Source organism: Chiloscyllium plagiosum, unplaced genomic scaffold (genome assembly GCF_037043375.1).
Source record: "Chiloscyllium plagiosum isolate Xiang-an unplaced genomic scaffold, Cpla_swu_hap1 HiC_scaffold_33, whole genome shotgun sequence".
NCBI classification, from domain to species: Eukaryota; Metazoa; Chordata; class Chondrichthyes; order Orectolobiformes; family Hemiscylliidae; genus Chiloscyllium; species Chiloscyllium plagiosum.
This window is the reverse complement of record NW_028270171.1, coordinates 22,172,511-22,188,150: the sequence shown is the minus strand read 5'-3', so window position 1 is coordinate 22,188,150 and position 15,640 is coordinate 22,172,511. Positions and strand designations below refer to the sequence as shown.

The 15,640-nt window shown below is 43.7% G+C and overlaps 2 protein-coding genes across 3 annotated transcripts in view; one reads left to right on the top strand and one right to left on the bottom strand.

Moving 5' to 3' along the window:
• Window positions 1-323, bottom strand: part of phf5a (PHD finger protein 5A) — a 42,076-nt gene extending 41,753 nt beyond the window's left edge. Inside the window, exon 1 of the mRNA XM_043679884.2 lies at window positions 230-323. Within this exon, the coding sequence (XP_043535819.1) occupies window positions 230-281 (52 nt within the window). The 5' untranslated portion in view covers window positions 282-323. The remainder of the gene's footprint in view (window positions 1-229) is intronic.
• Window positions 324-645: 322 nt separating this feature from the next.
• The window catches only part of aco2 (aconitase 2, mitochondrial), a 54,073-nt gene continuing 39,078 nt past the window's right edge, over window positions 646-15,640 (top strand). Inside the window, exons 1-4 of one of the 2 annotated variants that reach the window (XM_043679883.2) lie at window positions 646-781; window positions 10,124-10,263; window positions 12,355-12,613; window positions 14,906-14,998. In XM_043679883.2, coding sequence (XP_043535818.2) covers window positions 746-781; window positions 10,124-10,263; window positions 12,355-12,613; window positions 14,906-14,998 — 528 coding nt within the window. In that variant the 5' untranslated portion in view covers window positions 646-745. Of the gene's footprint in view, window positions 782-7,774; window positions 7,799-10,123; window positions 10,264-12,354; window positions 12,614-14,905; window positions 14,999-15,640 lie in introns of those variants that run through there. The other variant, XM_087978351.1, reaches the window with a different exon arrangement.

Sequence of the window (15,640 nt, the reverse complement as noted above, 5' to 3'; positions counted from 1 at the left end):
TCACAACAGGTCGAGGAGCAGGAGAATCAACGTTTCGGGCACAAGCCTTTCATCAGGAAGGGAATGTGGTGGGGGACAGGGGCGAGAGGAGAAGGGTGGAATGGGGTTGAAGCCTGGTTCTCCCACGTGGTACACCCCCCCACCCCAAACGAGACCTCGTTGGCTAATTCTGACCCGACCCCCCCCATTACCCACGCTCGGTATAAGTGTGTCCCCCTCCCTCACATACCCACGCCGGCCTGCTTCCGACAGAAGATCAGATCTGGATGATGCTTCGCCATTTTTCATTCCAACCGCCACACACACACACACACAGCCGCCAGGAGGCACTTCCGCTCAACCTTTGACCCCCCCCAACCCCAGCAGATTTTGTTTTAAAACGAAACTTCAGTGCAACCGTCCGGAGCTTTATTCCATTGGAATTCAACAGCAGTCCAAAGAAAAATCCAACCATAAAATTTTAAAAGACGGTGAGGACTTGGACGGTGTGGCCAATCGTCACTTCCGGTAGGACATACAAGGATAATATTTCAACAAAACCCAATCGTGGAGTTGACTCAGAGAAAATATCGCCATGGTATCATTTTGCTTTTGTGATCTGTTTATTTCAACGAGGTGTGTGTTTTCGTTTGTGGTGAAGAAGGATCAGCGATGTTTGTGACTGAGCGGTTAGGACCTGTAGCGGTCGTTTATAAGGGCGGCTCTGTGACGTCATTACGCAGCGACATCTTTGTCAGTGAACAAAATGGCGGCGCGCGTCCTGTTTGTCCGCGGGCACCAGGTAACGACAGCGCGGCCTTTCCCGTAACCCGGGGCGGGGAGGCGGTGGCCGCTTGTGGCGGGGGGTTGCACACTGAGTCGTCTCCACCGTTGCCTCAAAATAAACAGAAAAAAAAACACCTCAGGCCCGACGCCGCGATTCGTAACCGTGGCTTCATCCCCATGGCAACAAGTTCATTTGCCGGGTACACTCCGCTTGGGATTTTATTGAGGGGGGAGCGGCGGTGAAAAGAGAGTTGAACATTTTAAGTTTCGAACTAAGTAAAGGGAGAGCGGAGGGCAGGGTTTAAGGGCAGCAATCTGCTTCTGGGGCGCCAAGGTGACGGCAAGGTGACCCCGGCCCTGCTCCAATCTGCCGCAGCTTTTAAATGTAGTCACTATTAAACTCTCCTATCAACTCCATGTCTCGTTTAAAGCCGTTTCGTAAGCTTCATTTGGATTTTTAAAATCAAACTATAACTGTAAAGAAACCCTGAAAGAGCACAGCACATTCTTGTATAAAATTGACATTGACGAATCTCCTATGTAACGGGGTTTTAAAGAAACGCAATGAAACTTTTATTTTCCAAAATGGGATAAGTACTGAAAACATTCTCGTGGGGCTGGCTGGAGTACTGTTCAAAATGAGGCGATTTGCTTAAATGGTCTCATTGAGTGTAATGCCTGCATGGTTGCCAGTTCATCAATTTTTGGGCACATTGATGCTTTGGGTAGCATCCCTGTTATAGGAATTGGCCGTGCTAAATTGCCCACAGTGTTAGGTGAAAGGTAGGTAAAAACAATGACTGCAGATGCTGGAAACCAGAGTCTAGATTAGAATGGTGCTGGAAAAGCACAGCAGTTCAGGCAGCATCCGTGGAGCAGTAAAATCGATGTTTCAGGCAAAAGCTCTTCATCAGGCATACAGGCAGAGAGCCTGAAGGGTAAATGTAGGGGAAGGGGTCTGGATGGGTTGCTCTTCAGAAGGTCGGTGTGGACTTGTTGGGCTGAAGGGCCTGTTTACACACTGTAAGTAATCTAACTAAAGAAAGATGTCAAGGTGGCTGAATCTGCCCAATGTATTGCACAGAACAGATTGAGTACATGTATAAATCTGGATAGATAAATCTCTTCACTTAGAAGACAACTCATGATTTTATTTAATTCAAATGGTGTGGCTAATATTCAGTAGACTACTATTAAATTTCCATCTCTATCTTTTTGCAAGGTGGTGAGTCATTTTCTTGAGCTACTGCAGTTTGTGTGGGTTTAGGTATGTCTACTGTCCTACCAGGGAGGAAGTACTAGGATTCCGATCCAGTAACAGTGAAGGAACGTGATAAAGTTCCAAGGCAGGAGTGTATGTGCCTGGAGAGAAATGTACAAGTAGAAATGTTCCCATATATATGCTGTCTTTGACAGTTGTAGAAGGCTTGGTGAGTTACTGCAATGCATCTTGTCAGTGGGTTGCTGCCACTATGCATCGATGGGCAAGAATTTTGAAGGTGATGGATGCCAGTTGAACAGGGCTGCTCTGTTACAGATAGCATGGAGCTGGTTGAGTATTGTTGAAGCCACATCCATCTGTGCAAGTGGGGAGTATTCCAATAGATTTGTGATGTTGTCTTGTAAATAATGGGCAGGCTTTGATTGTGAATGTCTTTGGATAGATGAGTATAATAGTATAATGACTTGATAGAATGCTATTTGTGTGGATAGTAGAATTTTTCTTCCTTTTTATAGACCTTTTTTATTTAAAATTATTCCTTTATTTACTGATTTTCCTTCCTCCATGGACTTTTAAAATCAAGCGAGATTGTGGATTATTGGGATACAGCCACTCATTGTGTAATGCTTTTGAAAATACACTTGGTGCAACTTGTTGGCAAGAAAGCTTAAGGCCTACAATATTTACCTTCACTCTGATTAGCTCCCATTTCACTCATGGTGCAAAACCTTAATGCACTGGTAAGGTACTAGGGAGTGTTGCTGAACAAAGAGACCTTGGAGTGCCGGCTTATAGCTCCTTGAAAGTGGAGTCACAGGTAGATAGGATAGTGAAGAAGGCGTTTAGTATGCTTTCCTTTATTGGTCAGAGTATTGAGTACAGGAGTTGGGAGGTCATGTTGTGGCTGTACAGGATATTGGTGTGGCAACTCTTGTAATATTGCGTGCAATTCTGGTCTCCTTCCTATCGGAAAGGTATTGCGAAACTTGAAAGGGTTCAGAAAAGATTTACAAGAACGTTTCCAGGGTTGGAGGATTTGAGCTACAGGGAGAGATTGAATAGGCTATGGCTGTTTTCCCTGGAGCGTCGGAGACTGAGGGGGTAACCTTGTAGAGGTTTATAAAATTGAGGGGCATTGATGGGATAAATAGACAAACTCTTTTCCCTGGAGGAGGGGGCGGGGGTCCAGAACTAGAGGGCATAGGTTTAGCTTGAGAGGGGAAAGATATAAAAGAGACCTAAGGGGCAACATTTTCACGCAGAGGGTGGTACGTGTATGGAATGAGCTGTCAGATGAAGTGGTAGAGGCTGGTACAATTGCAACATTTAAAAGGCATTTGGATGGGTATATGAATAGGAAGGGTTTGGAGGGAAATGGGCCGGGTGCTGGCAGGTGGGACTAGATTGGATTGGGACATCTGGTCGGCATGGTTGAGTTGGACCGAAGGGTCTGTTTCCATGCTGTACATCTCGATGACTATGACTCTTTAGCAAAGGGCATTTGACTAAAAGCCATGGTTTTTCTTTTGCAAATGTAATATATCATTTACTTTGTGGTTGAAAAAGTTGGCAAAATTTCTAAATTGCACATGAGATTGAACATTAACAAGTCAGGTGATATCAAGGACAGAGGCCAATGTGAGGTCTCTTACTTTTGCTCTCTTATGAGTGAGAGTACCACTTTAATATGATTTCTGTAGATGTAATTATTGTGTTCGAACTAATCCAAATATGTGCATTTTTTTAAAAAAGTGGTTATCCGAAAGCAGATTTTGAAATGTTAGGTTCTCTGTAAACATCAATGCTCTTTGACATTTCTGTGATCCAGTAAATTGCCATTGTTTCAGAACCTGTTGTACTGATACAGTTATGAGTATTACCTTACACTGCCCTTGGTCCTTATTGCTAATGGAATAGTTTCACCAGCACTATGCACCATTTCACTCCTTGCTGAGTCTGTTGTAGCAGCATTGGGCCCTCTATGATTTCCTGCCTCGGGAAAAGGTTTCCATCAATCCTCTACATTCATTGTGACTCATTGAAGGAGTGTTGTATCCACCAGTGCTGAGCATCCTTTGTTAATCTGCCTAATTGGGCACTGCCTATCAATCAATTAAGGTATAGCACTGAGTGTTGTATTGCTGTTTGGCCACTTTGACATCAAAGGATGCATCCCTGATATTCAGAGATGCGCATTCCACTCGGAAATTCTCAACAATGCAAGTTTCATTCCTCAGGGAATGTGTGATACTGGCAATAATGGCATTTATTGTCCATTCCAGTTGCTTTGAGGAGTTTTTGATTGACTACTGACTACACCATTCTATCATATTGGGGTGAGGCACGTGGGTTGCAGACTGAGGAAAGGAAAAGAGTCTTTGCTCAGAGGCAGGAACAAGCCAGTGAGAATTTTACGACAGTTTGATGGTTTTGTGATCATGTACCAGCTTTTAATGTTTTTTTAAGTGGAATTCTTATGATCAGACTGGTAAGAATGAGATTTGAACACATTCTCTTGAAATGTCTAAGCTTTAGATTGCTTATTCAGTGTGTAAATAAGCTGCTACTTGGGACTAAGGACCCAGGCTGATTTTGCCCCCCAGACCACAGCCCAGCATGCCAATTGTAATATTTTTGGAAATCCAAACATCTTAGATTGACTAATTCTCCTTCATCTAACCTGTTTCTTACCTACTCAAATATCTGATAAATTTGTCAGACATTATTTGTCCTCCTTGAATCCATATTCGCTCTGCTTGATTAGGTTCTGTTTCTAAATGCTGTGCTATTACATCCTTAATATTAATATTAACTAATCCTTAATCCAGATGTTAAGCTAACTGGCCTTTTTTTGTCGTCTTTTTTGAATCAGGGATTGTCTGGGATTCTTGGAAATGTATCAATGTATCCACCATCTCTATCTACTTCTTTTAAAATCCCAGCTTGCAACATAACAGGTCCAAGTGACATGTTGATGTCTAGCTATATTAGTCCTTTCACTTTTTTTCCTTCTCCTCATCTCTTTCCCTCACATTAGCCTGTTAATGTTTAATATTTATGGAATGCAATTTGTGTCCTGCGCAGTGAAGATTGATGCAAAGTATTTATTCTCTGCCAGCTCCTCTACTTCAATATTATTTCCCCAGCCTATGTTTTACTTTGGCCGCTGTCTTCCTTATATATTTAAAGAAGCTTTTGCTCTTTGTTTTTATATTACTTGCTAGTTTCCCTTTTTTTGTCATCCTTTGGCTATTTAAAACTTTCCTACTCATTTGTCTTATGACTAATCTTTGCCGTGTGGAACTTTTTTTCAATTTGATAACTATATTAATTTGCTTGGTAAACTTCCTAGAATCCTCTTACCTCACGAGTACATACCTTTGCTGTGAGTTGTAAGCTATTTTCTCAAATAGTCTACCATTGTTCCTCATCTGTCTTTTCTGCTAAACTCCTTTCCCAGTTTACTCCAGCCAATTCTGACCTCATCCATATGTAATTACCGCTATTTAAGCTCAGCACAATTGTTTTCAATCCAAATTCCTGTCTCTCAAAACTGAATGATAAATTTTGTCTTGTTATGGTCACTGTTTCCTGGGGACTCCTGTGTTGCATATTACCAGATCCAAAATAGCCTGATCCCTGGTTGGATGCACAATGTCTTGTTCTGAAAAGCTGTTCTGGAATCTTTCCTTGTGGCTACATCTGCTAATTTGACTTTTCTATTCTGCATGAAGATTAACATCACCCTTTTGTTTTGTGTCCTAGAGCAGTGACTGATAGGAGACATTAAGATGACTCCCATCAGTGTCATCTTCCCCTTTTTTTTTGTTTCATACCTATACTCCTATTTGAATGAGTACTCTCATCTTTTGATTCTAGATCATTTCTTGCTATTATACTTATTCCATCACACACTAACAAAGCTACCTCACCATCCGACCGTCTCTGCCTGTCCTTTTAAACAGTCGCATATTCCTGAATATTTAGCTTCCAGCTTTGATCTCGTTGTAACCATGTCTCTGTAATAGCTATAAGATTTGACTCATTTATCTAGATTTGTATCGTTAATTCATTTATTTTGTCTGAATTCTGAGCACATTGAATTGAAGAGCAACCAATTTTGCATTTTTACAGCCCCCCCGCCACACCGCGCAACCCTATTTGCTGTTGTTTTTTACGTTTGTATACTGTTCCCTTCCAGTTCCACTCATGGTCTCATTGTAATTACCCTGCAGTGCCATCATATCCTGCTGATTTGTAAGTTTATGTATCCGCAGCCTCATGCCCAAAAGATAAATTTGTTTAAATCCACTTTACAGCTGAGTATTCAATTTACCAGGACACTGTCCTGCGCACCTTTCTAGTGCATACCATCCCACCAGAACCGTACTAGTGCCAGTGCGCAATGAACTGAAGCCCATTCCTACCATACCACTCTCTTAAGCCATGCATTTGAATCCTTTGCTTTATTTAGCCTGTCAGTTTGCCCATGGCAGAGGTAGTAATCTTGATTATTACATTGGCACTTCTGCTTTTTAGTTTAGCTCCTAACCTTTGTGGTGTTGCTCACGGGCCTGCATTTATTTACCCCAGGGTAAAAACAATGACTGCAGATGCTGGAAACCAGATTCTGGATTAGTGGTGCTGGAAGAGCACAGCAGTTCAGGCAGCATCCAAGGAGCAGCGAAATCGACGTTTCGGGCAAAAGCCCTTCATCAGGAATATTTCCTGATTGAAAATCACAGAATCCCTACAGTGTGGAAGCAGGCCGTTTGGCCTATCTCCCCTCTGAAGAGCATCCCACCCAGACCTAGCCCCCAGTGTCTGTAACCCTGCATTTCCTGTGGCCAATCCACTTAACCCCCACATCTTTGAACTGTGGGAGGATATTGGAGACCCAGGGGAAACCCACGCAGACACAGAAGGTGGTGGTGCGCTTCCTTCTTGAATCTCTGCAGTCCATGTGCTGTGGGTTGACCCATAATTCCTTACGGGAGTGAATACCAGGAGTTTGGCCCAGCGAACGTGAAGGAGCGATGATATATTTCCAGGTCAGGATGGTGACTGCCTTAGCGGGGATCTTGCAGGTGGTGGTGTTCCCATGTGTCTGCTGCTCTTGTTCTTTGACATGGAAGCGATCGTGGGCTTGGAAGGTGGTGTCCAAGGCTCTTTGGTGAATTTCTATAGTGCATCTTGTAGATGGTACACACTGCTGCTATTGAGTTTCTGTGCTGGAAGGAGTGGATGCCTTGGGCGTGGTGCAATCAAGCGGGATGCTTTGTCCTGAATAATATCAAGCTTCTTGAGTGGTTTGGATCTGTGCCCATCTAATGCAAGTGGGTAGTGTTCCATCACATTCATGACTTGTCATGTAGCTGGTGAACAGGCTCTGGGGAGTCAGGAAGGAAGTGACTTGCTGCACTTTTCCTAACCTCTGACCTCCATGGCTGGTACAGTTGCGATTCTGGTCAGTGGTAACTCTGAGGAAGTTGATAGCGGGGGATTCAGTGATGGTTGCACTTGGTTACATTTGTGTGGCCTTAATGTTACTTACTGCTTATCATCCCGACCCTATATATTGTCCACATCATTATGTACTTTGAACATGGACTGCTTCAGTATCTGAGGAATCATGAATGGTGCTGAACATTGTTCAATCATTGGCGAACATCTCCAGTTTTGACCTTATGATGGAGGGAGGATAATTGGCGAAGCAGCTAAAGATAGTTGGGCCTAGGAACTACCCTGCAGAGATATCCTGGAGCTGAGCTGACTGACCTCCAACACCAAAACCATCTTCCTATGTGCCAGGTATGACCCTAACCAACAAAAAGTTTGACCCTGCTTCCCATTGATTCCATTTTTCTTGGGTTCCTTCATGCAACACTTTGTTGAATGCAGCCTAATGTCAAGGGTTGTCACTCTCGCCTCACCTCTAGTGTTCAGCTGCTCTGTCCAAGTTTGAAACAAGGCTGTTGTGAGGTCAGGAGCTGAGTGGGCCTGGTGGAACCCAAACTGAGCATCATTGAGAAGATTATTGCTGAGCAGCTGCTGCTTGATTGCAGAGTGAAGGGACAACCCTTTGGAATAGAAATGAAGAGGAATTTCTTCAGCCAGAGGGTGGTTAATCTGTTGAACTCTTTGCTGCAGAAGGCTGTGTAGGCCAAGTCATTGAGTGTAGTAAGACAGGGAGAGGTTCTTTGATTAGTAAGAGGATCAAAGGTTACAGGGAGAAGGCACTTGAGAAGCATATCAACAATGATCAAATGGTGGAACAGACTCAATGGGCTGAATGGCCTCATTCTACTCTTGCATCTTATGGTATTGTAGTCTTGGTCACGCCTAAAGTGGGTAGTTATATAGGCTCCCATGGCACTGCTTAACTCGCTCACTTAATAATCAAGTTTCAACTGGTTTGAGTTAAGCTATTCTTTCAATGTACCTCTTGAAAATAAACTTGCTCAAAGGTCACACTGCAGATTTTATTTTAATGCCAATTACAAATTACAGACTAAACTAGGCTTGTACAAAATAAATATTTAAACCCATTCTTACTCCGCAAAAGTATGTGCTCAGTCCGAGGCTGAGCTGAATTTGGTAACATTCTTCTCCATAGCCCTGCTCAACTTTCTTTAAATTACAGTCCAGTTGTATTTTGAAGTTGCTGTAATATCTATTTCCAATGCTCCATCAGTCGATGCTCTTTAGATTACAGCATCACGCTGAGTATTAATTTCATTACATGAGTTTTGTTTTTGTTACACCCCTCGACCACAAAAAAACTGCTGTTCCCCACCTACTCCACCCAAAGAAACTTCAATAATTTTGGAAGCATTTAACAAATCTTTCTTCAATTGTCTCTCCTTTACCGATAGCAGCACAGCTTCTTTAGTGCTATTGGATAGGAAGGTCCCGAATTTTGACCGGGTGGTGATAAGGAGACTGTTACATTTCTAAGTCAGGACTGTGTGTAACCTGTAGGTGATGTTCCCTTGTATCTGCTTTCTTTGTCCCATCTAAATTTCCTGGTATGGAAGATGCTGTCGACAAAAAGAAAACTGTTTCCATCCATCTTTCAAGCAGAGCGTTCCAGATCTGGTCAATAATGATCTAGTTTCTCCACAAGTTGTTGAAAAGTATGTACCTGGACTTGGGCTGAGGACAGTGTCAAGCTTGGCTATTACTCTGTTGACGGTGGGACAGCTTGTCAACGCTCTGGAAAAAATTGTGGTCCTGCAGAACATTTGAAAGTTTTGTGCATAACGCTGCATTTACCAACTTGCTATAGTTTGTCTCTTGACAACTAAATATGCAGTTCTCAGAAGTTACTGGATTGTCAGTAAATTGGAATCTTGTTTTTTTCCCAACCCCCCCCCCCCCAGTTCAGGAATCCGAAACCTAACTGCTCCTATAGCTGAATCAGACCTGGGGCTGGGTAACGATTTTGTACTGTGTTCCCTTCCCAGATGCAGCCTCTTAAAGCTCAACCCCCATTCTGAATGTTGTTCCCACCCTATCTGACCTTGGCTTTTGACTTTCCTGCCACTTGATCTTTTATTTTTAAAAAAAAAGCAAAATATCGCGGATACCAGAAATTGGCACTTCAGTAGACCTGAGTAGGGGTGGCACAGTGGCTCAATGGTTAACATTGCTGCCTCTCAGCACCAGGGTTTGACTGTCTGTGTGGAGGTCTTCCTGTGTCTGCATGGGTTTCTGCTGGGTGCTCAGTTTTCCTCTCTCAGCCCAGAGATGTGTAGGTTAGATGGATTGGCTATGCTCAATTTCCCCATCGTGTGCAGGGTTATGTAAGTTAGGTGGATTAGCCATGGGGAAATCCAGGGTTACAAGGATAGGGTTGGGAGGGGTGCCTTTGGGTGGAATGCTCTTCAAAGGGTCAACATGGACTCCTTCGGCCAAATGGCCTGCTTTCTCATTGTAGGGATTCTGTGTTCTGGCAGCATCTATAGACAGAGAAAAAGTTATGTTTTAAGTCTGATGTGACTCTTCTTAGGAACCTTTTGTTTTTTACTGTTGCTTGTGTAGTGATATACTTGTTATCGTTTCATTGAAAATACAAAGCCTGTGTCTTGTTTGAAATTAAAGTTACCGTATTGTGTGTTTTTTTTTCACTTGCAGCTCGCCCTGGGCCATGGTGCCCGGAGGTACCATCTCTCTGCTCTGTGCAGACGAGCCAAAATAGCCATGAGCCGCTTTGAACCCCAGGAGTACATTGATTACAAGTTACTGCAGAAGAACCTTGACATCATTCGCAAAAGGTAAATGGAAAGGCTGTTCTGAGCTCTGTGGAGTGTACAGAACCTGCTACCACAGAGAGTAGTTTATAATCATTGTAGAATCCCTGCAGAGTGGAAGCAGGCCCATTCAGACAATCAGGTCCAAACTGACGCTCTAAAGAGCATCCCACCAAGATCCATACCCCTACCCTATCTCCATAACCCCACATTTCCTGTGGCTAACCCACCTATCTTGCATATCCCTGGATACTTCGTACAATTTAGATTAGATTCCATAGAGTGTGGAAACAGGCCCTACGGCCCAATAAGTCCACACCGCACCTCAGAAGAGAAACCCACCCAAACCCATTCCCCTACCCTATATTTACCTCTGACCAACACACCGACCACTGTTGGCAATTTAGCATGGCCAATTCACCTGACCTGCACATCTTTTTGGATTGTGGGGGGATACTGGAGCACCCGGAGGAAACCCATGCAGACACAGGGAGGATGTGCAAACTCCTCACAGACAGGCTAGAATCGAACCCAGGACCCTGGTATTATGAGGAAGCAGTGCTAACCACTGAACCACCGTGCCGCCCAGTCCACCTAATGTGCACAACTTTGGGCTGTGGGAGGAAACCGAAGCACCCGGAGGAAACCCACACAGACAGAGAATGTGCAAGCTCCACACAGTTGCCAAAGGGAATCGAACCCAGATCCCTAGCAGTGTGAGGCAGCAGTGCTAATCACTGAGCCACTTTGTGACACAGTTGTAGTGTCCCTGCCTCTGAGCCAGGAGACCCAGTTTGAAGCAGTACCTGTTACAAGAAAGGTAACAACATCTCTGGACAAGTTGATTAGAAAATATCTGGAACGTTTTAAGGGATAGCTAGATAGGTACATGAGGCAAAAGTGAATAGAAAGTTATGTTGACCAGGTTATATGAAATCAGGATGTGAGATGATAGTCATGGGACCTTGTGATCATTGACCAGTTACGCCATAACTCTTGCGTTCCTAACAATACGGTTTTCCTCCAAGCAGAGAAGGCTGAGGGGAGGATCTGATTGAGGTGTACAAAGTTCTCAGGGGCACAGTTAGGGTAGGTACAGTCAGTTCTTCTATAATGTAATGGTTGTGTTCTTGTGCAAACCCGTATTCTAGCACAATCATGCTTTAGAAACAGAGCTTAGTGTTGGTGCTGTAATTGCGTTACAGTCAACACTTTTAAAAGTCCGCACTGTAGAAGCAGCGTCACCAACTTGTTAATCACGTCGCAGTGAATTTGCGTTGATGAAACGTGCGTTATAACAGATTGACCTGTACATAGAAACCTTCCCCCTTGGTGGAGGCGTCAGTAACCAAGGGGGCACAGTTTTACGCTAAGGAGCAGGAGCTTTAGAGTAAATTTTGAGGAAAAGTAATTTCACCCAGAGAGTTGTGGGTATCTGGAACTCATTGTCTGAAAGTGTGGCACAGGCAGGCCCCTCAAGATAATTAGCTGTTGAGATAAACACTCGTAATGCCATAGCATACAAATCTGAGACAATTGCTGGAAAATGGGGTTAGAATAGAGAGATATTTGCTGACTTGCATGGACATGATGGGCTGAAGGTCCTCTTTCTGTGCTGTCTAAACTCTGACTCTAATTGTCATAGCTAAACTTAGTCATTGACTGTGGGTGTTTACAGGATGTGAACCATGTTTAACAAAGATAATCTTTGCTTCCATACACTGAAATAATTCCTGGCCTTTGTAATTGGTCTCTGATTGTGTAGTTAATTAGGAATTTGTTTTTGAAAATAATACATTTCCATTGCATTATAATGCAAATGACCTTACTAACGTCTGGAAATGAACCTTTCAGCTCAGCGACCAAACCCACATCGAAAACCTCAACCTGAGCTACAAATCTTCTCAAAACTCGCTAATGCAAATAACACTTATAATCATGTCAAGTAATTACACCAGTGATGGTGTAGACTGGGTAGTTTTCCTTTTAGATGACATAGGAAGTTGTAGTTCCATAGTATATCATAATTTTTTCAAAAAAGAACTGGGGATAATCATATGTTTCCACAAATATCCATGGATCAATTACATTTATTTACTTTTGCCTCCATACCAGGCTGGACAAACCATTGACTTTGTCAGAAAAGATTGTGTACAGTCACCTGGATGACCCTGTTAACCAGGAGATAGAACGTGGGAAGACTTACCTGCGCCTCCGACCTGACAGGGTAGCCATGCAGGATGCCACGGCTCAGATGGCCATGCTTCAGTTCATCAGCAGTGGGTTGCCGAGAGTTGCAGTGCCATCTACAATTCATTGTGATCACTTAATCGAAGCTCAGATTGGCGGAGATAAGGATTTGGCCAGAGCCAAGGTAATTTATTGGGTGCAATGATAAAAGGGGTTTTGATGGTTGATGAAAAGTTACTTGAATGCATATATACTTTTACCACATTAGCATTCAACCTTACTGTTATGTGCAGTTCATAAGAGAACGTAGTCTATTCTGCCTGTTCCTGTTGTCTTCACATTGCTGTATGTCTGTTTCACACACAGACACAGAACAAACATCATGGCGCGGGTGCAGGATATTCAGCAGGTGCAAGGGGGTGAACCAGACATTTTAGTACCAAGACTGAAAAAGGGAAGACATTAAGGTTCTAAGTTCAGATTTTCAGGGGGTTTAAAAACTGGAGCTTGAATGTAGTCAACTTTGGTCCGGCACCAGGAACTATCCAGAGTAGAGATGGGAAATGGATAGGATCAATGTGTGGCTGGGAGCAGACTGTGGGTTAGATGGCTTCAGATTTTTGGGGCATTTGGACCAGAGTGGACAGAAAGTGCCTATTCAAACAGGATAGGTTGTATTTCAACAGAATTGGGACTAAAGGCATTTCAATGGGTATGTGAGTAAGAAGGGCTGAGAGGGAAATGGGTCAAACACTGGCCAGTGGGTCCAGATTAATTTAGAATATCTGGTCGGCATGGACGAGTTGTTTTCATGGGTCTGTTTTCATGTTGTACATCTCTATGATACTATGACCTAGCTGGTGAGGGATGCTGCAAGGTTGCAGGTGGGAGCAGGAGAGGTGACATAAAAATTGTGAGGGGGAAAATGTGAGGGCATGGGGAGTAGAAGGAAGGCACGTGGGGAGGGTAATGGCTGGGAAGGGTGGCAGTGGAAGAGAGAGGAAGTTGGCAAAGGGTGGGATTGAGAGGATTCAAGGGAAAGAACAGAGTCTGGAGGTGGCAGAAATGGCAGGGTCCAAGGCAGCAGCCCTGTGGTGGGTAGAGAGGAGCAGAGGGAGATTGCATGGCATAGAGGATGGCTGCGGAGTGCAGTGGGAGACCAGTCAAGGCTACACCAAGGGAAAGGAAATCCGAGGATAATGGCGGGGTTTGGGAATGAATGAGGGAGGCCACAAAGGAAGAGGGAGCAATGGATGGCCTTAGGGTGGGGCACAGTTTCAGCCACCATGTAGTGGAGTGGTGGAGAACAGGGAGTCCACAAGGGTCAACAAGATGGAGGCTGTGGACAGGGTGGGTGTGAAAGGCCACAAGGAGTATGTGAGAGGGGCTGAGGAAGTTGGGGTGGGGAAGGAAGGAAAAGAGGCTGAATGGTCAGGAGAGAGAGAGAGAGAGATCAGCTGCAAGTGGGGACAGGGAGGCTGCAAAGAGTGGGTTTAATTCTGTTAAAAAATAAATAATAACCAGGAGCCAGGAATCTTGCAATCATTGAAGTAATGTATTTCTTGCAAACAAATGTGGACTCTCTAACTTAGCTTTATTATGTTCAGGAGCTACCATCTCGGGAAAATTATAGTAATTGTAATGAACCTTGAGAGGATGCAGAGGACACTTAGTTTAAAGGTCGTTTTTTTGTGGGGGAATGTGTGGAAATTGTAGTTACAAAGTTTGACTTGAAAAGTGATGTGGTGGTTCTTGTAGGTTGAGACTTGAGTATTAGGGGAGGTGTTAGAATGGTATGCCAGATTATGATAGGGTAAACAAAGAAAAAGCTCTGAAAGATGAGCAAACAGAGACTTAAGTTTTTTGACAAGGAATGCAGGAGGAGTGAATTTTTTGTTTTAAATGACAAGTGGTAATGGAGTGGAATTCAATGCCCACAAGGGTGGTGGAAACAGAAACGATTAGTGTTTTCAAAAGGAGATTGGGCAGTCACGTGAGGGAAGTAAACTAGCAGGGCTATGGGGATCACCTGGGACGGACTGGATAGTTCGACAGGAACCTGACGCACACTCAATGGGCCAAATGGCCTCCTGAAGCTACGTAACTTGAGCTAAATGTGGTCCACAGAGTGTATGGTCAAGCTCACCATACACGTAAAAGGGACTTGTTTGGGCTCGTTGTTTGCCTTTGTGTGCTGAAGAGAATGAAGATACATCACTGAGACGCCGTTGTGTAGAATATATTTTGGATTGATTTCTAATTTAAAAATTTTAAATTTTTAATTTGTAAAAATGCAAAACTGTTAACACTCAAATTCCAGTCGTCCTCAAAATGGATTGAATGGTTTTCTTCGATCGTTTATATCTTTGATTATTTTGCTTCAGTCACTTGGAAAGAGTCATTAAGCAACTGGTTAGTACGATCTCCGTAATTTGCTACTCTTCACTTTGAACATGACTGTTTTTACTTTATACAGGAAATGAACGAAGAAGTTTATAATTTCTTGGCGACAGCAGCAGCGAAGTATGGAGTTGGCTTCTGGAAACCCGGCTCTGGTATCATCCACCAGGTGAGGTGGCCAGCACGTTGCTCTTTAATGCCTCCCAGGCAGTCTCCACCTCACCCTATAGTCAAGTGTGACCAGATGGAGTGAATCAAACAAAGCTGAGCAAGCCTTGTTCTTATCTTCCTGAATCTTCTCAACTAGGTGCATGAGTTAAAGCAGATGCCAAAATCCAAAGATGTGCAGGTCAGGTGAATTGGCCATGCTAAATTGCCCGTTGTGTTAGGTGCATTAGTCAGGAGTAAATATGGGCCAGGGGAATAGGTCTGGGTGGGTTACTCTTCAGAGGGTCAGTGTGGACTTGTTGGGCCGAAGGGCTTGTTTCCATACTGTAGGGAATCTAATCAAATGATTCGCACTTTGAATGAAATTCCCGAGGACCATAGCAAAACTGCAAGCACAGCAGCACAAAGAGTTTTAGCTGACTCTGGCACGCTCAAGCCATGATGAGGGAACACTTGATAATTATTCAGTAGTGCCATTTAACAAATGAATATGTAGCTGTTATAAATTGGATTTCATTCCTGGAAGGTGAGACAGGGCCTGCATTGCTTCAACTTGGCACCTCTGGCAGGCCAGTTGTGACTGGAATTTGGCATTGTAGGAAACTGTAGGCGAGAGCATGTATCCTGTGACTCCGTAGAGCAG